General features: G+C 40.3%; 1 protein-coding gene across 8 annotated transcripts; it reads left to right on the top strand.

Annotated features, from left to right (window-relative positions):
• The first annotated feature begins 1,661 nt into the window (after positions 1–1,661).
• On the top strand, positions 1,662–27,040 carry aak1a (AP2 associated kinase 1a). 8 transcript variants are annotated; one of them, XM_082555437.1, is made up of 20 exons: positions 1,662–2,525; positions 7,306–7,424; positions 7,955–8,063; positions 8,593–8,735; positions 8,902–9,023; positions 9,122–9,203; positions 9,292–9,424; positions 9,537–9,640; positions 9,959–10,038; positions 10,135–10,298; positions 10,898–11,070; positions 13,624–13,845; positions 14,933–15,120; positions 15,408–15,601; positions 15,692–15,760; positions 18,262–18,366; positions 18,569–18,670; positions 19,806–19,964; positions 20,350–20,439; positions 24,491–27,040. In XM_082555437.1, exons 1-20 carry the CDS (start codon positions 2,366–2,368, stop codon positions 25,342–25,344), a joined length of 3,372 nt encoding a protein of 1,123 aa, XP_082411563.1. In that variant the 5' UTR covers positions 1,662–2,365; the 3' UTR covers positions 25,345–27,040. The 8 variants fall into 8 exon arrangements, with proteins under 8 accessions (XP_082411563.1, XP_082411570.1, XP_082411566.1 ...); XM_082555444.1 differs by lacking the exon at positions 24,491–27,040 and adding an exon at positions 20,965–23,273; XM_082555440.1 differs by lacking the exon at positions 18,262–18,366.
• Positions 27,041–27,756: the final 716 nt, after the last annotated feature.

Here is a 27,756-nt window from a genome sequence, read left to right as displayed (position 1 = left end):
ACATGTTGAACTTTTCCATAATGCATTATATATTTAAATTATTTACAGTGTGAATGACAAACACAAGAGGGGATTTTGGATCTATGCTGCAAACACTTTGAGTTTGACTGTCTTTCAGGAATTTACGTATAAATAAGAAAAGTGGCTCCTGTTTAAAAGTTTTGCTCCAATTTATTTCACACACACACACACACACACACACACACACACACACACACACACACAAACCTTCCATCAAGGTAAGGGAAATATGGTCCTTGAGATAGGGGGAAGAAGTCTACAAGTCCATATTTATTTTGTGATGAAACAGCGCCCCCTGCGGGAAAAAGTATTTCACTCACACGAGCAGCCAAGACCTCAGATCAGTCTTCGAAACTTGAGCTATAAATAAAATATAATCTCACCTTTTGAATTTCAGATGACAGTATTAAAACTGACCATTTCGATATTGCATTGGCCTGAAACAAGAATGCAACTAAGAATATGAATGTGTTTAACTTCAAGCAGGCAAGAATAGGATTTATTTAACAATTTCCTATGGCAGTGAAAAACACAGATTAAAAACACAAAGTTTAGAATAGTTGGCCATAACTTAAAATGTCAACAAATATCAGTAAAGACAATTCACTCGTGGAGAAGTGCTGAAGTGGACTGGCGTCAACTCTTTGTTATAATTACGTCTGGTGCTGTGGTAACAAATGGATGGTAAATATGGCATGTCACAGCAGCATTTAAACAGATGCATAACTATTACAGTTTTCAGCACAGTTGGTGTGTTTTATCCTTTCCTTACCATGTCGTGGGACTTTTTTCTTCATTCTCTATGTGTTTACACACCTCTCTACATTTGATCATTAATGAAATTCATATTAATATCTGGCTCTCTTTAGTGTGTCTTTTGTCCTCTCTCCCTCCCCTCATCCCAACAAGTTGCTGTTTTCCCTCCCACTGTCTCCAAGTGCTCATAGGGGGGTCATCTGATTATTGGGTGTTTCTCTATGTTATTGTAATTTTCCTTACATTATAAGGAATGTAAGGTTGAGGCAACAGTTGAGGCAACAGTTTCTGTGATTTGGTGCTATATAATAAATAAAACCAAAGTGAATTGAATTTAAGTGACTTTATGTGTTTGTAATTATGAATCTTTATTATAAAACTCTAACATAATATCTGTGTTTAAAAATGTAAGATTATCATGGATGTTTGAACTGGCCAACTTTATTGTTTGTTTTACTGACTTGATGTTTTGTTCTCAGTTTATTTTAGTTTAGTTACTGTGGGTTTGCTTGTTTCACTTTGGTTTTTGTATTTAAATATTGAGAACTATCCTATTCATTTATGTTATCTGGAATGGACATTTGCTTTTGGTGTATATCTTTTTACTTATTTGAGCTACCTTACCTAGTCCTGTGGTACTAAATAGAGTGCCTCATGGGCTTTCCATTGATATCTCGTGTGTTTGGGTGGCCTCTTTTAGCTCCAAAGACCAAGAAAATCACACACACAAAAAATCCCCTTCTGTAGATATTTCCTCGTCTTTGTTCACAAATTTGAGATTAAAGATTAAATTGGTTTCCTTTTATTTTACTGTTATTAGTAAATTAGACTGATGAAAAAACAAAACGCCCTTTATTTATGTTGACAATCCACAGCTCCGGGACAAGCAGGGTGCACTAACAGGAAGTCGCTGTTGATTTGACCAATCACACGAGGAGCAGTCCAGCAGGATTCAGGGGAGATGGGGAGGACTTCTGCCATTAGCGTGTACTGGTGACTGTGTTAGCGCTGTCATTAAGTTAACCTAGTTGACTAGGCTTATTCTAACCTGCAGCACGAATACAAACAGTAAAGAGCTGAAATTTTCTCAACGATACAGAGGTATAAGGCAGCAAGTGGACTAACATTTCCCTCGGGAGAATATCGACCGAGATGTGTAACGACCTGGACTTGATATCAGGAATCTACCTGGCTGCTAGTCTGTTGACTGACAGCTGGCACCTGGCTGCTTAGCTAGCTGACTAGCTAGCTAGGTGAGCTGACTGGGTTTTTCGGGCTCATAGTCCGGCTCATTGTGTAGCTAGTACTGATTTTGGTATAGAGTGGAAAGCGGCTTCTCTGCATTATTTGACTCCGCCTGCTGTTCAAACCATGAGTTAGCTGAACAGCATCAGGCAGCAGTGTTCGGGATATTTTAAGGTCCAGCTAGTTTCTCTAGCTTTTAGCTTGAAGCCAGCTAGCAGCATTCATTCAGCTGTTGAAGCGTTAACGCCAGCACCTCAGCGACTGACTCTGTCCAACTACTGTCGTTGTCGCGACATTTATACATTTTTGGACTCGGTCCTGCTTTGGGCAGTGTCAAGGGAAAATGAAGAAATTTTTTGATTCCCGTCGGGAGTTTGGGGGCTCCGGGCCTAGTCCTGGAGCCGGTGGAGGAGGCGCTGGTTCCGGCGGCGGTGGCAGCTTCATCGGACGAGTCTTCAGCATTGGAAGATATCAAGTAACCGTGGAGGAAACAATCGCTGAAGGTGAACTACGTGGCGTTCCCTTGTGTGGATTACTACAAACACTTTAATTGTGATTTGGACTGCTTCATTTAAACGATTGGGCCTGTTTTTGTTTTGTTTTTGGCCCAGTCAGAGTAATGTTACTAACACAATGATAAGCTATCATGTTTGCTATACATTACTAAGTGGAAATGGCATTGGTTAATGAATATTTACTGGTCAGGGTTTAGAGGTTACACATTTAGGCAGTCCTCTGCATGCCTGTTTGCTGCCAGGTTGCCCAAACCTGTCTTATCTGTTTATTTTTAATAATAACAATTATAATAACAACAGGCAGATTAGGAGGAAGACAGACTAGGCTGAAATTTTAAGATGTAAAGATGATGGGCTCTACATCTCTCAGTGTGTATTATCCTTGCATTACTACACTCTTTACTTGAAGGCTGGGAGGAACATAGCAAAACTGGATTTCCTGCTGTGCTGTAAGGGGCCAACGCCATGCTGAGTCACCTGTATGGATATTTACAGAGGGACTGGCAGATGTAGACTGCACAAGTTAAAATTAACTGGAAGTTGTTGGTTAGGATGTGTTGGCACATAGAATGTGACCTTACAGTAAGCTGAAACTCAAACATAACTTCACACAAACTTTTCCAGGTGAAAATATTCTTGCATGGTCATTTGTTAATCCAAATACTTAACTTAGTGTGGTGAGGACTGATTGCACCTTTTTTAGGTCATTTCTATTAGAACAGGCTAAACGGATATTGTGAAAGAGGTAAACCTTTTCCCTGTGGTCATTTGTCTTTGCAATGAGAGTCTGATGTCCTCTGTTAGCTAAGAGGGCCTGTTACTAAATAATAGATGAAAAAAGTCTGATTAATTTATCAGTACTATAGATGGGAACCATGTGTTTGGCCGCACACTGGCTTTATGAATGAGTTCCACAGCAAACTTCAGACCCGCCCTGTACTGGGATGTTAGGGAATTTCTTTGTTTCTGTGAGCTCAGTTTGGCCTTGCTGCAGATAATAACTTTAGAAAAGCACAATTCAGGTGTGTAATTCTTAGGCCTACTAAATGGCATCATCACCATAATTATATATACAGCTTCCCCAAGATGCAAGGTTTTATTTATTTATTTATTTTTTCCTTTCACTGCATTTTGATCTGGTAGTAGAGCTGCTCTTTGTAATTCGAGTACAGCTACTGGCAATACACCTGTTTATTCAGATGCTTTTCATTGAAGTCTGGGCCTGCAGTCACTGTTATCTGGCTGCGTCATGTAGTTAATTATTTTTTCCTCCTCTTACTCCAACTCCCTTTGTTGTCACTCTTGAACTTTGTGGCAACACACTTTACCCTGTGCTGACTAAAGCAGTGAGGGTGGCGCACTGTGCTGCTTTTGTAACTTTTTTTTCTTTTGTAACTTTGGTTTGGAGGTGCACGCTTTGAACAGTGTTATCTTTTTTTAGCTTTAGGTCTTGGGTAAATCTGTGATTTATTACTGACTTACCTCTGGATTTCCTGACACACAGCTCTCTCCCTTTACGGTCAGCAGGAAGTGTTGTTTTGTATTGATGTATAGAGTTACTGCTGGTAACATTAGTGCCCCCAGATCCTGCTGTCATTAATGTGCGAGTCATTCCCTTTTTGTATTCCATAATTATCACATTTTCTAACAGAGTGGGAAAAAAACTTTTCTAAGTCAGATTAGATAGTTTATGCCACCTTCTCTTTAGACGATCTCTGGTTTTTCTCCCTGTCACTGCAGTGTTGTGCATATGTTTGTAAACAGCATCGTAGTGGTGAGGGCATGTGCTGTGTCTTAGTCTAAAGCCTAGATGCTTATTATGCAAGTTCCATTACACTGACAGATTGTAACTGAACATTACAAGCATTGGTGACACTTTTCATTGCAGAGCCCAAAGGTTTATTTTTGTGTGCATTTACAACTGTGTTATAATCATTTTACGTCAAGGAGTAGTGGCTATTTTTAGCTGGACTTATTTAGTCACCCCGTCTCCTGAGACAGTAGACCACTGCTAAATGTTACTTAAGACAGCCGCTAATCCCTCTAATTTCTAACAGGCATCTCAGATTAGACTGTGCAAGACAGCAGTGGATCAGATGCCTCTGCTCTGCTGGGCTATACACACACGTGCCCGCCTAGTCTCTGCTCTTTATTCTGATTCAATACAGGCCTCAGCTCTTAATTAAACTTCATATCTCATCCAAGCAATTGCTTTTCATGTCATAACACTAATTACTGAGCAATGTGCTCTGCCAGCTCCTTTTTCTTATATGCAGAGAATTTAGCACTTCATTGTGAAACTTCAAGTCATTTAATTCATGTTGACAACAGTAAAATGACTAAGTTTCCTCATTCATGCTGACCCACACAGGATGGAGGACTGAAGCCCACATGATTTCATATTTAGTGTGGTTTCCTGTTAAAAAAAAAATTGCTGTACTCTATGAACGTCTTTAACAATGCAGCTCGTATTGAGTAATGCTGATAGTAGTAGAATAATAATAATAACAATGATAATTGAATCTAAAATATCCAGATATCTGCTGAGAGATACTCAGTTTGTGCTTTATTTATTAGTGTGGTATGATTCCTGGTGGTTTTAGTTGCTATGGTTGTCACTGTCATCATTGTGACTAAACGTGGGATGATATATTCTCTCACTTCCTGTCTTGTCAGTTTTGTCTTCTTGCATCTTTTTGGCACAGCTGCTTACTCACACAGTTTTGTTTCAAGGTCTTGTGACTATTGTGCCAGCCAGCTAACTCACCACACAGTGTTTACAGGGAATGCAGAATTATTAGGCAAGTTGTATTTTTGAGGAATAATTTTATTATTGAACAACAACCATGTTCTCAATGAACCCAAAAAACTCATTAATATCAAAGCTGAATGTTTTTGGAAGTAGTTTTTAGTTTGTTTTTAGTTTTAGCTATTTTAGGGGGATATCTGTGTGTGCAGGTGACTATTACTGTGCATAATTATTAGGCAACTTAACAAAAAACAAATATATACCCATTTCAATTATTTATTTTTACCAGTGAAACCAATATAACATCTCCACATTCACAAATATACATTTCTGACATTCAAAAACAAAACAAAAACAAATCAGCGACCAATATAGCCACCTTTCTTTGCAAGGACACTCAAAAGCCTGCCATCCATGGATTCTGTCAGTGTTTTGATCTGTTCACCATCAATATTGCGTGCAGCAGCAACCACAGCCTCCCAGACACTGTTCAGAGAGGTGTACTGTTTTCCCTCCTTGTAAATCTCACATTTGATGATGGACCACAGGTTCTCAATGGGGTTCAGATCAGGTGAACAAGGTGGCCATGTCATTAGTTTTTCTTCTTTTATACCCTTTCTTGCCAGCCACGCTGTGGAGTACTTGGACGCGTGTGATGGAGCATTGTCCTGCATGAAAATCATGTTTTTCTTGAAGGATGCAGACTTCTTCCTGTACCACTGCTTGAAGAAGGTGTCTTCCAGAAACTGGCAGTAGGACTGGGAGTTGAACTTGACTCCATCCTCAACCCGAAAAGGCCCCACAAGCTCATCTTTGATGATACCAGCCCAAACCAGTACTCCACCTCCACCTTGCTGGCGTCTGAGTCGGACTGGAGCTCTCTGCCCTTTACCAATCCAGCCACGGGCCCATCCATCTGGCCCATCAAGACTCACTCTCATTTCATCAGTCCATAAAACCTTAGAAAAATCAGTCTTGAGATATTTCTTGGCCCAGTCTTGACGTTTCAGCTTGTGTGTCTTGTTCAGTGGTGGTCGTCTTTCAGCCTTTCTTACCTTGGCCATGTCTCTGAGTATTGCACACCTTGTGCTTTTGGGCACTCCAGTGATGTTGCAGCTCTGAAATATGGCCAAACTGGTGGCAAGTGACATCTTGGCAGCTGCATGCTTGACTTTTCTCAGTTCATGGGCAGTTATTTTGCGCCTTGGTTTTTCCACACGCTTCTTGCGACCCTGTTGACTATTTTGAATGAAACGCTTGATTGTTCGATGATCACGCTTCAGAAGCTTTGCAATTTTGAGACTGCTGCATCCCTCTGCAAGATATCTCACTATTTCTGACTTTTCTGAGCCTGTCAAGTCCTTCTTTTGACCCATTTTGCCAAAGGAAAGGACGTTGCCTAATAATTATGCACACCTGATATAGGGTGTTGATGTCATTAGACCACACCCCTTCTCATTACAGAGATGCACATCACCTAATATGCTTAATTGGTAGTAGGCTTTCGAGCCTATACAGCTTGGAGTAGGACAACATGCATGAAGAGGATGATGTGGACAAAATACTCATTTGCCTAATAATTCTGCACTCCCTGTATGCTAAACCCAGGCCATCCAACAGGGTTGAATTATACCCTGCTGCAGGGCTGTTTGACACCAGTGGTTTAAACTGGATAAAGCGATTCGTTGCACATGTTTGATAGATTTTATTTTTATTGTGACTTTATCAGGCTCCTTGTAGTTTAGGTTATGATTATTTGATCTGCCAAGGTTGTCTTTTTTTCCTCAGTAAAAATCAAGTCACTGTCAACAGATGGTCACTGTCCTGAGAAATAAACTCAAACCAGACTGAGCAAGACAGTGTTGTCTCATAGAAAGAACGCCCTGGGTTTTAGCACCAATGCAGTGCCACTTATAATTGCACTGTATATGGTGGCAAAAAATGCAAGAGACATAACTATGGTGGTTTTTCTATTTCTGCATTTCAATTTGTCCATTCTTCCTGTTCTTCTCTTTGCAGGAGGTTTTGCCATAGTCTTTTTGGTGAGGACTCATCAAGGTGCACGATGTGCACTAAAAAGAATGTATGTCAACAACGAACACGATTTGAAGATCTGCAAACTTGAAATACAAATTATGGTGAGTGTGATTGCCCCAAAGCTGACTGGAGAAAACTCAGCAATTTGCATTACTGTTAGCCTGCTCAGCAACAAACACAAAAATCTATCTAGTGTTAAGTAATTTGATACAGAAAATGCAAATATGAACAACCCAGAATGCCCGAAATTAAAAAAAAAAAAGTTATGCAAAAACACTATTTGACTTGTGTCAAGTGGTGATAACAAAGCAGCACTCAGGATTGTAATTAGTTCCATTTTAGAACATGAAGTTCTGTTTAAAATGTTGCCTTGTAAGCTCAGTTGCATGTCCGTTTCCTAACTGTAAGTGAAACAGACCAGTTCCTGTAGCCACTCCCTGGTGACATGCTTATCAGATGATTTTATCATCATTACCTTAAGTCCTTTGGCAGTTAAAATTAAACTGAGAATTTACAAACATTGATGTATTTTTTGATCTATCAAATAAAGTTTCTTAGGACTGCATGATATTTGAAAATTGCCTCTCTTGTTGTTCATCATTCCTGTTTCTCTCTCTGTTTGTTTACACAGAGGGACCTGGTGGGTAACAAAAATATAGTCGGCTTCCTGGACTCCAGCATAACTGCAGTCGGAGCTGGTGATGTGTGGGAAGTCCTGATCTTAATGGACTTCTGTCGAGGTAAATCGCCCAACCCCCTCCCCATGCCTTTCTATCTCTGAAATCAAAGCTCCATTACCCTCGGCTCTTACAGCATCCTTTCTTTTCTTTTTTTCCAAAGGCAAATGTTCAGCTGATAGCTGTCGTGGTCAATAGAACTTGTGTTTTACTCGGTGCTTAACTTAGCTGTGTCATTTGTAGAAAGATAAAATGTTAACATGCCTGTGCAGTTGTGAGCATCGTTAGGGTTTTTAAATTGTGTAGTGTCGAAAATGTATTAATTTTGTTATGCTATAAACAGCAATGTTAATGTGTTAAAGCAATACATTCATGATGCCCTCTTTACTTTTTTCTCTTATGTAAAAGCTGACCGCTTTGAAGTGTCATGTGAATGATAAAGATTAATGTATGTTTTTGTCATTTATTTTAGATGTGTTGGGATCAGAGTAAACTTATATTTGAGCCTTAAATATTACCTAGAAACTTTAAATAATTACATAAAAAAAAAGGAATTTATGTCTTTTTATTGACTAAATTTTTTTTCATTTAGGTGGCCAGGTGGTGAACCTAATGAACCAGCGGCTACAGACGGGCTTCACTGAAGCTGAGGTGTTACAGATCTTTTGTGACACGTGCGAGGCGGTCACTCGTCTACATCAGTGCAAGACTCCAATCATCCATCGAGATCTCAAGGCAAGCCTAATACATTTTCTGTATGCGAATACTACTGACAGCACAGATCTATCTAATGAATTATCACACTAGTAATTTGGAATATTTTTTGTTTGTTTGTTTGTTTTTTGCGTTTGTTTCACTGTACATCACATCTCACAAGTCTTATCTTGTCTTCCACACATAGGTGGAAAATATTCTTCTTCATGACCGGGGACACTATGTGCTCTGTGACTTTGGAAGTGCCACCAACCACTTCCAAAATCCACAGACAGAAGGGGTGGCAGTTTTAGAGGATGAAATCAAAAAGTTAGTTGTTTTTTTCCTCTTGATGTACCATCTACCCTATTTTCTCCCTATATTTCAGAAGCTCATTGGTCTGTTCTCATACATTACTGCTACTGCAGGTATACTACGCTGTCATACCGTGCTCCAGAGATGGTCAACCTCTATGGGGGAAATGTCATCACAACAAAAGCAGACATTTGGGTGAGGCTAACTTAAAAATATTATCTAACTACTATGACGTCATACAGAGTATATGTTTTTATATGTGTTCATTTCCTTGTCTGCGCAGGCCTTGGGTTGTCTTCTCTATAAGCTGTGCTACTTCACCCTTCCATTCGGCGAGAGCCAAGTGGCTATCTGTGATGGCAGTTTCACCATCCCAGACAACTCTCGCTACTCACATGAAATGCACTGTCTTATTAGTAAGTACTCTATTTGCTTAGATCATGCGACCGTTCTGCTTTCTGAATATGTGTAGTCTAGGTGCAGTTAAATTTAAATGCAAATTAACTCAGAACATTTTTTGTGTTTCAGGATACATGCTGGAACCTGATCCTGAAAAGAGGCCAGACATTTACCAAGTATCCTACTTTGCCTTTAAACTGGCTCGACGAGAGTGTCCCGTCCCAAATCTACATGTGAGTCATCACGGCGAGAGCAATAGTGGGAGTATTAGATGAAAATATGTGTGTGCTCAGCAGTAACTTAGATTTTCTTTTTGTTACTACATGTCTTTGATTTTACATCTCGTGTGCTGGAGTTTGAGTTTGAGTTTGAAACTTTCCTAGCTAGCTAGAAACAGCTATCTAGAACACAGTGATATTAATGACAGTACAGATTTTGTCACCAGGCCCTTAGTAATAACAAAGCACAAAACAATTATACATTTATGGAAAATACTAATCAAAAATGTGAAAAGATTTGATCATTTTTGATAAATCTTTTCTCCTCTGCAGAATTCTCCTATTCCTGCAAAACTTCCTGAGCCTATCAAAGCGAGTGAAGCAGTGGCCAAAAAGAGTCAAAACAAAGCCAGGTGAGTGACAAGCAAAGCGTGTGTGTTATTTTTATTAATATTATTGTCATAAGAAACTTTGCGTTACTCTGCAGAGTTTTCTTCTTCTTCCATCAGGCTCACAGACCCAGTTCCTACAACGGAAACCTCAATTGCACCTCGACAGCGGCCCAAAGCTGGCCAGGCTCAGCCCCAGCCCATATCAGGCATTCTTCCCATCCAGCCAGCACTCACCCCACGCAAGAGGCCTGGTGTGGCTACTGGGGCACCCCAGGCTATAGGTACAAGGAGCTGTTTAAACTATGATTTTCTCTATATGTCAGGGTTAAAACCATTGTGATCAAAGCCTGGATTTATGATGACTGTTACCCTGCTAATAACACTATTTATGTTGAATTACTTTTGGTTCATGAATCCCTCAAGAATTTCACTATAATTCACTATATATTTATATGCTGTGTTCCTATTGGTTTAGTCTGCTCTTTAAAGGCTTTTAGTTTTTATTTAAAGTCCCTTCTGGTCAACTTGCAGAGACAGAATAGATGGTGGCATGATTCACCCTCACATTTATTTATGTGTTGTTCAAAGTCATTCTTTTGATTGGTATCGGTCCAATTAGTTTTTGCCCCTCAGCCATAAAAAGGCTGATGGGGTGTTGTGTCACCCCACTGTGGGGGCGGGTGGCGTATATACCCAAGTTTGTGAATCCAATAACTCGAGAGTGAGGTGATTTAAGATTTTCTCACTCACTTGCACAACAATGTTTGTGTGGATGACAGCTGGTTCATGTAAGAATCTGCACAAAAAGAATCTGTGTCGTATTTGATGATCAAGAATACTTTTATAATTTTCTCATATATCGTATTAACTTCCCTTACAGGTGTCGGTATCAGTGTCCCTCCTCCAGCTTCAGCTGCTGTCCAACCTGCTCAACAGGCTCCGTCTGCTAACATGCAGCCGCAGGCTACATCTCAGCATCAGCAGCTGCTTATGAAGCAGCAGCAGCAGCAGCAGCAAGCCTCTGCCTTCTTAAGCCCACAGAGCACTCAGCAGGTAGGAAGACTGTTAGAGCAAGAATGGAAATGGTGATTAGCTGCAATGTGTGCTGTTTCATGGATGACATTGAATAATGCTGTGCACGCGTGGTGAGACATTTTAATGCCTTTGTTTTCAAAGAATTAACAGCATCAGGGATTTTTCATAAAATGCATATTCACTGTGCAAGCAATAACAAGAAGAGTGTGATACCACGCAAAGGGTTTGGGCTTGATAATGAGACACACTTGAAAATACAAACTTCAGGTGTGGGCTGTCTGTGTTTTGCATGATGAACTATTTTGATTTCTGTGGATTTTAGTGATATTGTTTTTTGGCTGAGCTGCCCTGTTTGTTGTTCAAAATCAGTTTTAAGAGCTCTGTTTAGTTTCAGTGAAGCTTAAATTCAACATGATTATGTTCATCACTGGTGTGTGTGTGTTTCAAGCCAAAGCTACACATTTACACTGCTCCCAGTCTTAAGGTGGTAATCTCAAAGGTTTCAGGCCTGGTTTGATTTGGTTTCTTACCAATTAGATTGTGTTCATGGTGTTTATGCGTACAGTCACATACTTCCTATAGGTTTGTCCTATACAAATACTTTATAAATATAATCTAATGCCTCATCCTGTAGATGAACTCCACTTCTAGTTTCTTACACTACAGCTGGCAATGGTGGTCCTTGTTCTGCTCTCTAGGATTTGTGAACTTGTCGTAGTGCAACATGAAACACTTCTCCACCTGCTCCACATTCAGGCTTTTATGTTGCAATGGATCTCCACAGCTGGAGGAGGACTGTTGTCACAATCTGTAGTCCTGTAATATGTAGAAATCTGTAATATATAGAAGCTGGCATCAGTCAAGATCCGATCTTGAGAAGGAGCTGAATGATATTAAGGAATCCTGCAATAGTGTGTCTTATGTTACAGATAGGAAGAACCAGGGCCAACAGCAACTGTACTTCCCAAATAAAACACTTATGGATGCCGTCTTTTCCCCAGATGAATAAAGAAATAACAATGAGAAAATAAAGAATTAGTTGACAGGCAGTAAGTGTAATTTTCATTCATTCTGTGAGATATTGTGATTTGATTCTCATGCTGCACATAGCATGAGACTGCTAGCACCACACCTCAGTGAAAGGGTTGGAGGAAGTTACCTGGCTGAGAGGCAGGAAATGTGCTGTTTGCAGCTCTTTATTTAACCAACTTACTGTAGCTTCCTTTTCCATTCATTCTTGTAAGATTTTAACTAGATCTGCTGTCAACAAATTTTCAGTGTTATGACAGTGTCTCTCCTTTTGCCTGACTAGATCACCATAGTAACTGATGCTGAACACACAACCTATTCCTGCGCAGGTTATCTTCAGAGTTTTGGTTTAATTTTGGTCTGAATTTTGGTAAAACTTCAAGTTTCGAAACCCTAATGTGCAGTTGGAAATAAACAGCATTTATACAGAGTGTGTCAAAAAGAATCGTCTGATTTTAAAGTGGTTTTATTCCCCATTCTCCAGCAAAAGTGGAAATGCCTATTATTAGAAATAGGAGATTCGTGAGTGTCACGTGGTTGCTGGTCTGTAGCATAACAGCAGCAGTGGCAAGTTTGAGTATTGTGGAGACATGTTGTGTGTCTGGAGGGGGACACATTGAGAACTTGTTAACATTGTCTTGTTTGTAAAACTTATTATTCAGCCATGTACTTTAAAAATTTACCACAAGCTTCTATGTCCATTATTTCGATTACTGTCACTTTAAAATGATAGCTTTTTATAATAAGATGATTCTTTTTGATACACCTCACTTTATTTTAGTGCTAGGAGAGCTTGCGATTGATGATTTTCTGCCATCACTGCTCGCTTGTCTTATTTGCAGCAATAGGAGGTGTATTTTAAATTCTTTTTCTAGATCTCTACTACCTGTTCCTCTGATAATGTTTCTGATCAGAGTAGGTGGAGCTAAGTCATTTGTTTTGTGTGGAGGAAGTATCAAATGACATGTCAGCTGCCCTCTTGGCACCAGAAGCAAGCCTAGGTTAACAAAGAAAGTTAATAACCACTACCATCATACCTGTTGTCTCAGACTGGATTGTTAGGTTTCATCAAGCCAGCTAACAGGAAAAGAAAATCTTGGCTATGCTGAACTTTCTTTCTTAGTACACGCCTGTTGACGTGTTTCGTTGACACGTTCTTGAGGAATGATAGTGTGAACTACTAAGCTTACAGACAAACTCGTTGCATTTGTACTGCAAAATTACATATTTACTTATTAGGAATCATTCCTCAGAAAACTGTTAAATTCCCATTCTGTTACCTCATTTATCAATAAATGTCAATTTAACAGACATTTGTTCAAACAAACCCTTTGAGATTCCCACTTTATTATGAGCTGCAACAAATATTTCCATATTTTTATAGGTTTGTTGTAGGTTTTCTTCCGTGCATTCATGTTGTTTGCTGGTGAAGCAGAACAGAAAAAATTAATCTGGTTTAGTTTTGCAATACATAACAGAAAATATTTCAGTTGGGCCACAGTTTACCTTGCTCACGGTCAGCTGTGTGGTGTTCCTGTGTAGCATCACCTGGTACAGAACCTCTACCACCACCAACTTCAGCAACAACAAACATCATCACAAGCATCCAGTCTGCTGCAATATAAACCTGTTCCTCAAGTTGTTACCCTGCAGCATCAACACCAACAGCAGCAGCATTTAGTCCTTGAAACTGCAGCTGCCCATCTCACACCCATCCCCGAGTCCACAGTTGTTGGTCCTGCAGCTCGTGGTCCAGAGTTTGTGGTAACGTCCTACTCCTGCTGCTGTCTGCTACTCTTTGGGTCGGGGCTGATTATTGGCTCGTCTCTAACGAATCACATCCAGACTTTTGCTCACTTTTTCCTCTTCTCGGTGGCAAAATATTCGAAAAATCTCATTCCATTTTTACTGAATGTATAATGTATAGAATTTTCATGAGTTTCTGTCAGACTGTTTCATGTTTTCCTCTCCTGTAAATGTTTCCTGTTTTCATAGAGTTGTAGTTTGGAGCAATCTTCAATCTCTTTGATCAATTTTCTTTTCCAGTTGCTCTTACTTGTTCTAATGTTTGTATCTGGTTCATTTATTTATTTCTTTTTTTTTTTCTTTTTTTTTTTTATAATACTGAACTGTGCAAAAGTCTTCAGTTTTTTCTTTATGTTTTGCTTCCAAGCAGCCAGACTTGCATGTAATTTTTAAGTGGTCCTGAGCAATAGTTCTCCAGGCTTTATGAAGGACTTTTAAAGTTTTTCTTTGGACTTTGGCCTTTTTCACTCATTTTTAGTCCAGTACTTGTATCTGACCATTTCAGAGGAATACTGACCTTTGAATTGTTCAAACATAGAAAAGACAGCTAACTCAATAGATGAACCAGTGTTGTATCTACACTTAAGAGACAGCTTGGCTTTTATGAGCAGAACCAATTTTAAATTGTATCTTTAGGCACTTTGTTACAGTAGCCTATTGCAAAAACATACCATTTGTTTTTGAGCTGACTCTTTGAAAAATGAAGAGCTTTAATTGTCCTTCAAGAAACTGGAGAAGTACTTCTAAAGACCAGAAATTACAAGAAAGCTTATCTAGCAGAGTTCAGGCTGTGTTGAAGAATAACGGTGGTCATACCAAATATTGACTTTCAATCTGTTTAGAATTGTACAAACTCTGTTTGTGCTTCTATATAATTTTTTTCCGTGTATGTTTGCACGTGTTTCTATAGACCACAGGAACTTCTACTATTTTTCTAGAAAAATATAAAGAAAAGACTCTAGACTTTTGAACAGTACCATAGAGAAAAGGTTTTAGTTACTAACACATTTTCACCCCTCTGCATCATTTTTTTTTCTCATTGCAGACGACTGGCAGAGGGATCCACAAAGTTGGCTCCCTGACACCCCCCTCCTCGCCAAAGACGGCCACCAAGAGTGGCCACAGACGTATCCTTAGTGATGTCACCCACAGTGCCGTGTTTGGGGTCCCCGTTAGCAAGTCGACCCAGCTACTTCAGGCAGCCGCAGCTGAAGCCAGCCTCAACAAGTCCAAGTGAGCAGAATGAACTCCCCTCAGTGATCTGAGGATGAACTGTTCTTTCATGACACTGAGTGAAGATCGACGTGCAATAGACAGTACATTCATATCACAGCACCCAGAAAGAGGACAAATAACTCTTTTAGATCCCCGAGAATATCTCACTTCAGTCTTTAAATAACTGTTCATTCTCTCTCCTTACTACCGCATACATCAGGAGGCCAGTGTGCATTGACTTAACAGCCTTTGTGTAGTTTCACTGTGTGCTCCTACTGTCTTTTATATTTATCTTTGTACTGCAGATCAGCAAGCACTACTCCTTCTGGGTCCCCCTGCTCGTCCCAACAGAGTGTATACCATCCAGGTGACGGGGACACCTCCTCAGCACTCACTGTCCCCCACACTCAGCCCGCCTGGAATCCTTTTGGCGACGATAACTTCTCTAAGCTAACAGCAGAGGAGCTTCTTAACAAAGACTTTGCAAAGCTAGCTGAGAGTAAGTTCAGTTTGTTCACACACAGCATTAGTGAATCATTCCATGATCTAAAACCTGTTTGTTTTTTCTCCTCCTTTGGCTTGTGCACAGCTGCTGCAGCTGGAGAGAAAGCTGCGGGATCCAATGAAAATCTCATTCCCAGCCTCAATGCCTTTCCAGGTAAGTCTTTGTTTAGCTTTTCTCAGTATGCCTCTGACAGCTTTGTAAAGGATGCTTCTGAACCAGCTGGATTTGTCTCAGTGATTGAGTATATGCGTATAATGTTAATCTATCATAAGGATTTGTCTGTGGGCTTGTGTACTTCTATTAAAAGAAAACAGTTTATAACCATCAGAAATCACAGCGCAGCCATCATCTTAATCTTATTTGCATGGTGATTGTTTTTTTTTTATTGTTACATCTATATGCATCCATTGTAGGAAAAGCGTCCGCAATTAATATTGAAATATTCAAGTATTAGCTGTTGATACTACTAAAGCCAGTGTCCAGGACAGCCCTAGAGGCTTGCGCTTGTTGTAAGCAGGCAAATAGTCAAGTCAGAGTATCAGCTTTAAACTGCAGATCTTCAACTGATGATTCCAAGCACTGACTTTGAGTAAGCATCCCTATTTTCTTGCATATTATTAGAAAATTTCTGTTGTGTAGGTTATAGCTGCTCTATATGTTGCTGTCTCAATTTTTAGAGTCCACTGTGCAGTATTGATCTATAGCCATCACCAAGTGTAGCGTCAGCACTATTGTCTCTCAGACCCTTTTAACTGCCTCTCACTCTATAATATTGTGGTCACACCAGGACGCACAACGAGCCATCCCTTTGATTCTCCTGGACTCTTAGCAAATATACCTCATGAGTGACTTTGTATTTGCTCAGGTAGTTTCTTGGCTTTCACACCATCCACAGGTTAGCTTCCAAGTGCCAGTTTTTGTGGTTTGGATTAGTACACAGTTCTACCTTGTTGACTTAGCGAGCAGCCTCACAGTGGCTTCTTGTCAGCGTTCATGAATAGACAGTGTTGCTACAGCTAGATCGCATCTCATTTGCAGGTCTGTGCTTTCTCCTTCTCTGTTGCCTGGTAACGCGAAGGACAAATTCTCCTTTGTTAATTGGATTGCTTTACTACTAGTGGAGCCTGCTTACCAGTGCTGCTAGGAACAAGAGAAAGCTAAGCGCACTCTCCTGTTGAAATGACGGTCCAGCTTTTTATTTTCTTCTCTGTTTAGTCTTGAGTTCTTCTGGAAGTGTATGCTTCATGCCTCTTTACCTTTTTTTTTATTTTCTTTTTTTTTTGTTTACATACTGTTTAAGGCCTGAACTGAGAGGATAAAAACGTTACGTAATAAGGGTGTGGGTAATCTTCTCTGTCCAGCCTAAGCTATCTCTTTGACTCTTTGGATCCCTTACTGAGATAGAATGCACACAAGCAAACACACTCTGACTTCTGCTAAAGAAGCACAACATCCCATCTGAGATAACGTGAAAACAGCCTTGTGGCAAGAGTGCAACAGCATGTAAAACATACTGTATGTAGCATTTTAAAACTGCATATTTTCACTGTTCCCTGTGAAAATCAAATGTTTGACATTTAGGATTTGTGAAAAGCTTTTCACCAGCGTTGGCGTCTTTCCTATAGCGAAGGGGTCAGAAGGTCACATCTGCTGTGCCATTTTCTGAGCCAACACATTCCTTGTCCTAGATGCCCCCCCCAACCCTTTCTTTGCCCCTAGCAGTTTCCTGTGAGTATAAGGCTGCAGTGAAAAATTAGTAACTGCATGAAATACACTTATACTATAATAAATAGAAATACACTTCATGCATGCAGCACACTTAGTACTTAGTAAAATCAGATCTTATTTGTTTTGGTAACGACAACTTAACAACATCAACTGTGGGTTTTATTTTCTTTTTTTGTGCACTGCTCCAAAAATGAGCTGAAAATGTTGTGGAAAATAAAAAGAAAGGTCTTCATTGGTTGCTTTAACTTGAAGTTTTTGAAGGTGTGAAAGAGCATGAGAAATGTTTTCTGCATTAAAGATCTGCTGCCATAATTTAACTTTTTTTGGCAACTGAATGCTATTGAGGAAGGAACTTATAACCCAGGGATGTCAAACTCATTTCACGTTGTGTGCCACGTACAGCTCACTTTGACCAAATAAATAAAAAATGTTTAAAATCTGCAATCAATTAGTAAAATGTATTTCTTTTGTATAGTATGACTAGTCATATCTGTAGGAAAAGCTGCAAAACTCATTAAAACACATTTAAAAGTCAAAACATTTATGCTGTTCCTTATATCTTCCAGAGGCAGTTGATTGGAGTCTTTGCTTGGCTTTTTTTGGCCCCAGGGCCTTATGTTTGACAACCCTGATATAAACTAACAAATGATTCAGTAATTTTATTATATTGACGTGAAAGTACCTCGAAATTTACATGATATCCTTAATTTTTTTTTCTTGCTGGATGAATCTTGCTTCTAAAAATGCTGACCATGAAGGCAGATGGATGCATTTGTCCTTGTTGATTTTTGCCATCATGCACCATCGCAAAGTGTAGTTTCTCTGCTTCTTTGTCATTTCTATGGAAAATCCTCTCTCATTGCCTTTTTCTCTGTTGCCATCTGTCCCTTTCTCTTCTCCCTCTTCTTTCTCTGGCTCACTCACAGAGAAGCTGATTGAGGGACAGAAGTCCCCTGATACTTCTCTTCTGCTCCCTGACCTCTTAACCCTGACTGACTCCTTCAACACTGCTGCAGAGAGCACCACAAATGGTACCAGCTATGTTCTTGTCCCATGCTTTGCCCCCAAAAATTCCTCATTTGCTCTGCATATGTCTTCCTTCCCTTTCTTTTCTCTAACATCCTTACAAAGTCAGGCATATCATCTGGGAAAGGAACAAAGAAGATGTTCTTCTTTCTTTTCTGTACTAATAACAACGTCTTTGTATTACTGTTTTACGTTGTGTTTATGTAGTAAAGGCAGAGGTGTGTGTGGACTCACTGATTCCTGGTTTGGAGGCTCCCCAGCCCCAGAGACATTTGGGCCAGCCAGAGCTCATTCCTGCCAGTGTGCCAGGTTAGCATCCTGGACCTCAGAATAGCACTTTTTCCGATCACTGTTTTACCCAAGGTTAACTAAGTTCAGGTTCTGCGACAATCCTAAGATGTAGTTTTATTGATTTATATTAACTCAAACATTTGCTGGCGTTCCAGATAGGGTTGTTCGTGTCGCAAAATAAACTGTTTACGGCAATATTTTTCACCATTTTGATGGTCCTTGTAGTGGCTATATTAATTTCTTAAAGTTCTCTCTTTCTCTTATATTTTATATAACCACACTAAAGATGGACAAGCGCCTGTTTTTATGCGTTGGTTAGCAACAACGACGGTAACAGCATCGTGTGTCCGCTTGTTTATGTTCCACATAAACCTTTCACAATAAAGCTCAAGATCCTGTTGAGACTTTTCAAAATAAACTGAATCACGTGAAAGAGCAGATTATTTACGGATGAGAATTTAAAAAAGAGCCGCCAGGTGCTAAAAAATAAACCTTAGCATCAAACGTTAGAACAGGCTTTTCCCCGCAGCACGCCGTGTAATAAATACTCACAAAGAAAACGGCGGCTGTTACAACTTATGTCTAAAAATGTGTAGTTTCATGCATCGGTTAAAACACTCGACTCCAGCTACATGACGCGCAGCTGGAAACACTTCCCGCAAGACGAGCTGCCCGAGATTCACAGATTTTACAGAAAATGTTACATTTTTGTGATTTATATCGTTATCAGGACGATAGAATTCTTATATCAGGATATGAGATTTTGGGCATATCGCACAGCCTTAGTTCCAGATCACAATCATTTTGGTCTATAACTAGAACAGTTGCTTTAGGATAGTTCAGTTATATGGACCATAACCTGCTTAAGCTTTAGGGTGTTAAGTGGTCTATTCAGTGAGATCTGCTTGCATTTTTCTGTGACCCACTTTGCCACGTTTATCTTGAAAAGTGCTATAGAAATAAAAATTGTGCTCAATCATTGAAAAAGAGACGCCTCTTTTTATTGTTTGTTATTAAATGAAGCTAACATAGCTTTTAAACTCTTTATGCTTGCACATATAAGCTATTATAGTAATACAATGCATCTTTTTCTGCTCCTTGCACTAACAGTCTTACTTTCTCATACCCTTTCTTTCTCTGGCCGCTGTCTCAGATTCTCTCACTGGGGAGGATTCTCTGCTGGGTTGTGATCTGTTATCTCATACCTGTCATGGAAACCCATCTGTTTCTGTTCTCCCTTCTTCTTGCTCCTCTGCTCCTCCTGGCGCTGGATCCTGCCTGGAGGAGCTGCCAGCTGGTCAGACTGCTTCTGGTAAGACCTTTTATTTTCCGCGTGCGTGTGTGTGGGGGGGCGGGGTTTCGGGGTTTCAGTGTTTGTGGCAACACAATTGCAGACCCCTGATCAACCACACAATAGAAAGGCCTGTTGAAACAGTAAAAAGCAAAAGTGGAAATTGAATTGGACACTAAATGACAGCCTCGCCAGACCCTTGACTCATTTGTAGAAGATGCTAAAAGCCATGTAAAACTGAATGGCTTTTAAAAACTTTGACTGCCCTGGCTGCTTCCGTTTATAATCTACTCGCATCCTCCTTTCTTTTCTTCTCCTTCTTTTTTTTATTTCCTGCTCTTTTCGTTGGCCGAGTTAACCTCTTCCCGCTTCCATCGTTACTTCACTTCCTCTTCCTTCACCACAGACTCTGCTTTCCTCATGTCGTGTGGGGAGAAGGGCAATGACGACGAGTTTGATCCTATTCCAGTGCTCATCTCCAAAAACTCAAATCAAGGTAAGGCTAACCTAATTCTGAGATGAGCACTCACACCTGCTGAAACCCAGACTGTGAGCCACGAAGATGAATGAGCTAGCCCCCCCTCCCAGTTTAGTCACCATTAGCTTGTTCCTGGGATTTCTGATGTGAGAAGTCTTGTATGGGTGGCTTTTTTCTTATCTCATCGAGCTCTCACATTAGTCATCTTTTAACTCCCAGTGCTTCGCCATCTTGCAGGTGTTTTGACTCTTTTTAGTTTATCTTGAAAGTCTCCCCATGTTAGTATGGCTTTCCCTAACTCCCCCCTCCCCCTGTAATGATGCAGCTGTATAAAAGTTATCCCAGCTCACTCTCTGCTTGTTTCTCTTTCTACCCCCTATTCATGCATCTCTCTTCCCTCATCCTGGTCATCTTCCCACTCTTTAATTTCTTCATGCAATCCCTGTTAAAATGACTTATTCTTTTGCTTGTCTTTCACACTCTCCCTCGGCTCCTCCATGCCCATCTCTGTCTCTATCTCTCTTTCTTTCTGGCACGTTCCAGGTGGTCACTCGCGCACCAACAGTGGCAGTTCAGAGTCCAGCATCCCCAACTTGGCTCGCTCCCTTCTGCTGGTGGATCAGCTCATCGACCTCTAGAGGGGGTGGGAGAGGTCGAAGGGGCAGTGTGCAATCCTAACAAAGGGATATGGGGGGAGGGTTGGGGGGTAAAGATGGGCACGCAGAGACACTTAATGTAGCACCTTATGAGGACCAAGAGGAGCCAGTATTCTCTTTATGTGCCTCCTTGGCCTCAACTCCATCTCTAGTTGCCTGATAGCTGGTTTCATATGTCTCTGCTAGCCGCTGACATTCCCACACTGGTAAAAATCTTTTCATTAATGCCTGAGCATATCGTCCGCTTCTGTCTTGGCTACACCATGGTCTTCCTCATGCTTTCTTCTTACTCCCATTAACATCCTTCACAGAGTGCACGGCCATAGTCGACCATCATCGTATGCACATGTTAAGCATGGTTATATGTGTCAGGGGTCTGACTAAAGACTGTAGAATGCTGTAGATAATTTGATGCACTTTCCTATGAGAGCTTTGAACTACTGACCAAACAAAGATGCAACCTGGAGCTGCGCTTTTGTTCGGATTGAACCAGTTTACATATAAAAGAAGAAGTGTCAGTTTTGGATAGGTTTTAAAGATTTCTCACACTGTTGGAGTGCGCATAGTCATGGAAAGTCAAATCTGTTCAAGCCATCATGTGCCATGATTCCTTTATAGATCTATTTGTCTAAACCAGCTATTCCCAAAGTCAAGAGTGCTGCAGCCCACTTAAAAACCAGAAAATCCCACGGGCCCCACCCAGTGTTAAATCTTCGCTCTAATCAAAACACGAGAGGGTGGTGTGTTTTTTCTTGACATTTCTATTTTAAAAAAGCATAAACAGCCCAGGCTGTTTGCTATAAATTGCTAATGCTGCCCAATCACATGCAAAGTGTCATGGCCACCTGCCACTGGGACTCAGACTTCAAAACAAGAGCGTAAATTTAGATCAGAGTGATGAAAAACTTCACAAACTCACCACCTCCGATCACCAGTGTTAATTCACTTTTATATAAATAAATACATTTAAATATGTACATACTTGTACATACTTGAGCGTAATTTCTGTTATTACTGCAGGCACCTGTAGTACCTTTGTGGCCCACACTTTGGGAATCACTGGTGTAAACCGACCAAGTGGCTTCACAGGCTTGAGCATACCTGTATACTGTCCCCTCTTTCTGGATGTTAAGCAGCGTGTCTAGCGTATTCTAATGCTACACCTGTAAATCTGTCAGTTGTAATCATTTCCTGAAACTGCTGAGGTCAGTGTTAATACAGCTGGTGAGTTCGGCTCCATTGCCACAGCACAGCTTCCCACCATTGTCAGCATTATCTACAACACCACTAATGCCAGCTCATTCTCATACCTGTGACCCATCGTTGAGGTAAGCACAGCAGAAGTAAAAGGGAATGAAGGTATTTGACCTGTTCCGATGCCAAAGCTAAACAAGACTCTATTATCATGCTGTTTTTCCTCTGTGTTGGTCCGCTCTCAGGGTCGTATAAATGAGCAGATTTTTAGCAGAATACCACCGTCACAGAGAGGGAAGTGTGACGTAAATGTCATTATTTTGTGTAGGTATTATGTTAATGAAGGAACTTTACATGAAAATATCCTTCCTCCCTCTCCCACTGACATCCTCTCAATCTTCTCTGGCCAATCCTTTGTTACCATATACCATAAAGTCAGTTGTGACAGTCTGTCCAGATGAAAGAGAAATGTAAATATACATAAAGTAACACTTTTTTCTTTTTTCTTTTTTTTGCACTTGTCAGCATTGGTAAAGGTAGATTTTAGTGTGTAACATTTTATCATGTTATGATTAAAAGTGACTATTATTGATAGTGCTTTAGAAAGAATGTATTAACTGAGGACCATTATAAAATATGTAAAAATTGTATAAGGATGTATAGATAAAACATATTTGTGTATGAGGCTTTATTTAAGAGTGCAAAACTGTCGACTCTGTCCTTCTGTCTTCTCTCTTAGTTCTTGTCAAACATTTATCTAGTGCTCACGGTTTAGTTACCAAACAAACATGAGACTAAGTGCTTTTGAATCGCTTGACTGGATAGTATGTGTTGCTCTCCATTGCAGCTGTTAGGTTATACACTAGTACTGGTACATGTAAGTTACTGTATATGCCTGAATAGATTTTATTTAACAGAGCTAATGACGGAACTAACTTCCTGATAACACTGGGATACCTTTCACCTCTGTCTCCTATAGTTCATTAAATAATCATAAGAAAGGCTTGTGTGTGAGTTGTATTACATCTGATCTTAACCATTTTAAATGTCTACATCCCATTTTCTTTCCATTTAATATTGCGGTTCATATTTTTGCAGTCCACTATAATTCTGCATCCTGCAGCACTCTGCCACTGGTTGCAGACTTTTACGTGTGTTGCTGTGCTCTTTGGGTTGAAATGCAAACAGACTATCTATAATCATCAAAGTGTTAATGAAGTATCACTGATGGAGATCATCAGACTCGTCGTTCCCTTGGTGTTCTCTTAGCCATAAAAGGCTAATGGGGTATTGTCATGAATCCTATTCATATCACCCGGTGTAATGTTCATAAATAGAGTGGTTGTTGTGATCAGACCAGTTTTCAGAAACCTAAAAACTTTATTCCTCCTCACACTTTTCTAATTTGCCTTCCTAAATTGTGTGTCTGTTAATCAGGTAATATCTCAAGTTGACTGTACAGACTATGAGCTGTATTGTGAGAGATGAGAAGCTGTTTTTCTACACACTTACGTGAGCTGTCACACTGTGGGATATTTTTGTCAGCTCCAAACTGTGTCATATTCACACTTAAGTCATACGGAAAGGGCGTGGACGATTTAAAACACAAGTGAGGAGGAAAAGCTCGCCCAAGAAGTAAAACAAAACAAGAGCCGAAAGAGCTGGTCTTTTCCTTTAATTGCTTCAACTAACCTTTCCCCCTGAGCTGCACGTTAACAACTGCTGTCAACACTGCTGAGGTAAGACTGATCTGTCTTCTGTGCAGTCTGTCTGTCGCTAACTATTTTTCACTTTTGCTGTGAAGGCTCTTTCCCCTTGTTTCCACAGATCTTTCTCATGCTCCCTCCTCCTCAACTGACTCAGTTTTAACCTAAAGCAAAACTGCTGCCACTGTTTTCCTGTAACACCGGGCGTTACTTGTGAAGGTTGAGTTGAGAATCGTGGAAACAAGGTTAATGTGGTGATGTACTAGTAGAACTGGTAGTGTTGTGACTGTGACCTGTTCAGAGTAGAATTGTAGTCTTGTGATGGGTTCTCATTGTTTAGTCATCCTCGAAAATCAGTGACTTACAGATTTTAGAGTCCATCTGTTATGCGAGACGGATCTGGTAGATAAATGGGCAGCTGGACCACAGATGGCAGTTCCTTCTCATTTGTATTCTAACATTTTTGTTTACCTCCAATTTGTTTTCCCCCTCTATCTTTGCTTGCTTGAACAGATCTCCAAGGGGAGAGTAATGGCTACTCTGTGCTTGAGGAGGGACAAGAGACTGAAGCTGTAGGAGCAGATTCTCCACAGAATGAGGGCTGTGTGCACTCCAGCGATGAAGACGAAGAAAAAGAAGCGCACAAGGACGAGCAAGAGGACGGTGAAGGCATTGAGAGTCACATAGCCCCCCATGACTGCAGCGGTTCTAGACCTCTGCTGCAGGACTCTGAGGATGAAGAAGACCAAGGGCCTCAGTTAGCTCTCCATCCATCTCTGCACTCCAGCACAGCAGCAGCACAATCAGCTACAACCTTCGATCAACCTGCTCCAAATACCTTTGCCCAGAATCACTTCCAGCATGTACACGAGGCAGCAAAGGAGATGGAGGGCGCTGCAGATATCTTCTCCAAAGCCCCCTTTCTGATTGCGCAAGAAGACACAAGTGACGTATTCGCCAACGCTCCATTTCCACGCGGTCCCCTCGCGGCTCAGCAGCAGCAGCAGCTCGACGTTTTCTCTCAGGCTCCATTCGGAAAAAGAAAGGAGCCCAAAGGAGCGCAGCCAAAGACCTCGTACCCCCACGCAGCTGGAGCTCACGCTGTAACCTCTGATCAAGGAGTCTTAGAACAGGTTGCCCAGCAACCTTTCCGTCCTCAAGCTCTGGCCAAATACTCCCGACACTTTGAAGGACCTGTGCCCCAGCAGCCAGCAGCAGCTCACAGAGCGGCGTCTAACGCGAGCAAGCAGGCTGCTGTAGCATCTGTCCCCGCTGGACCTCTGCACTCGTGGACCTCAGACGTGAGCGCTGTAGACCCATTTGTCTCTGCACCCTTTCACCTCAAGGCACCGCAAGAAAAGCCCTGAACGCACACTCACAGGTCAGGGCAGTGGGAATCCGCGCCTACCGAAATATGCAAAGTGTAACAGGCGTAACGCATGCTGTCACCAGCGCTGCAGCGGGACTGCAGGCCTGCATGGATCTCATTCTTAACCAACTCAAATAGTGCAAGGTCATCTTTACTTTGAGTAAACTGACATCAGTCCCACATTCACACTATTTTGTTTCCCTCTGCCTTTCACGTTTTCCTTCTTGTTCTTATTTACACAATGACTACATTATGGTCAAGCATTTGATTGTTTTCTCGCCTACCTCAGTTTTTTTTTGTTTGTTTTTTCCTTTTGGTGTGCGTCGGCGCTGAAATATCACACACAGTGAGGGAGGTCATAGACTGTCTGCAGCCGTGGCGGTTAAATTTCCTGGACAGTTTGAACTTCATTGATCTGAAAATGCCTCATTCCTTTATTTTAGTAGTCAGCTTGAATGACGTGACAGTAACTTCATAGAAGCTTGAAAGATGGGAAGACACAGCCTAGGAATATTTCATTAAACTAGAAATGTGCAAATGCCTTACAGTTAAACATTTACAGTTACTTTTTGTCTTTTATGCTTCGAAGTTCATAAAGGAGATGCTGGATGTTGATGCAAAGTGTAAATTAAACGTGTGCGTTACGTTTGCCGTCACAATCATGTCATACAAAAACAGTTTGTTCCACATCATGTACGAACTATAAGTAAATGTTAGTCATATAACATTTATTATGGTAATTCTTATGTTGTATAAATGAAGACCATTCCCGTTGTTTGTCCTCACTGTACAATATGACATCTCCAAAGCCTTAACACCCTTGCTGCACCTCAGAACCACATGAGAACATCAGCAGCATTCATCACGTTTGCCTTCGTGCCCTCCTTAAATGAAAATAAAGACACTGCTGCATTCACATATCTTACTGTACTCGTGTTCAGCACCAAATACCTGTGTACAATCATGTACAACTTCCTCTTGCTGTCTGCTGTACACGCACGCACAAGATTGTCATCGAGCACAGGAATGCGTCTTTGTTGTCGACTTCTGTATCCTAACTGTGACACATTTATGAACAACTGAAGTGAAAACTTTTGACTGCAGCTTCAAATTAAATAAATAAATATTACAACTGTCTACGGCACTCATGCTTCGCAGTTCCAGTCAGGGTAAATGTAGTGTTGTCCAAGTGAAATCTTATATGGTGTCTGATTGATGACATTCCTGTTGGATTTGTTTCCGTTGCCATTCAGACGTATTTAATTGTCTTTGTTCTTTATAGAATCATGGAAGACCTATTTGGTTCCCAAAAGGGATCCAGCCTTTCTCAACCCAAAGCTTAAATTATGTTTTTCTCCTTTGCAATGTAAAATCTTTTATTTCGAAGTGTTCGGTATTTTGATATAAATGTTTACTTTTCTCATCCCAGTTTTAAACAAGACGATTGCACATAATCACTGACAGAGTGTCACGGTTCTTGAAGAATGTGTTTTGTTTGTAACACAGCTGTAAGTTTGTTTTTGTTTATTTTGTTTGTTTGAGGAGGGGGGGGGGTGACCGGTGTTGTGTAAGAAACATTTGGAGTAACAGTTGATAACACTGTTGGACAGGAAAGCACTCAAAATACTTCTTATGCTGCACAGCCTGCCTTTGAAAACTGTCATGAGATACTATTAAATGAATGTAAATCAAAATTGTGTGCATGTGGTTTTTGTTTTTTAAATGATCGTCAAAACATTCAGTTCATGATGAAGTTGGTCCACCACGAGTTAAGTGTTATCTTTTGTACCTCTTAAATTTGATATATATAATTCTAGGTTATTAATAATATACCTCGGGCATAATGAAACATTACCTTGACCAACATAATAAGGGAGGCTAATGGGTTGGGTTTTGCTATACAATGAGGGCTTTACAATGATGACTCATTCCATACAAAAAAAAAAATTTTTTTTTACATAAATAATAATGATCACATCTTGCCTCATAAAGATCAACTGTTTTTTTTTTCTCTCTATTGAATTAGTTATGCTGTCTTTAACAATGGTCCCCTGGGTGTTTTTATATTTGCCTACATTTTTTGCTCTTCTGGATGTAGTTCATAAGAAGGGAGAACTGTTTGTTTATTTATGTATCTATTGGTTTATTTATTTTACCAAATGAACTAGTTGTGGTCATATGGTTAGACTATGGTTGAAGTACATTCTTCTTAAATGTAGGTCCTCCAATGCTTAGTGTGCAAAAAAGATTTATTTTCATCGGTTAGTGGACTGATTGTTGGTAAAAGAAATAAATACATTATTATATCTAAGACATACTTTGGTCATCTACAGAAATGTCCAATTTGGGATTGCACGCTGTCTTAAATTTAATTTAATTTCTATTTAAACTCCGATCACATTCTTACACA

The sequence above is a fragment of the Aulonocara stuartgranti genome (assembly GCF_965226115.1).
Source record: "Aulonocara stuartgranti genome assembly, chromosome: 12".
Taxonomy (NCBI): Eukaryota; Metazoa; Chordata; class Actinopteri; order Cichliformes; family Cichlidae; genus Aulonocara; species Aulonocara stuartgranti.
The sequence above is the reverse complement of the archived record's forward strand: the minus strand, read 5'-3'. Positions and strand labels throughout refer to the sequence as shown.

What these genes read in the sequence shown, in the direction of transcription:
- aak1a (XM_082555437.1), top strand. Translation starts at nt 2,366, where the DNA reads ATGAAGAAATTTTTTGATTCCCGTCGGGAGTTTGGGGGCTCCGGGCCT. An exon ending in GGAGGAAACAATCGCTGAAG is followed by an intron (nt 2,526 to 7,305) that starts GTGAACTACGTG and finishes TTCTCTTTGCAG; the next exon opens with GAGGTTTTGCCATAGTCTTT. An exon ending in CAGCCTCAATGCCTTTCCAG is followed by an intron (nt 15,761 to 18,261) that starts GTAAGTCTTTGT and finishes GCTCACTCACAG; the next exon opens with AGAAGCTGATTGAGGGACAG.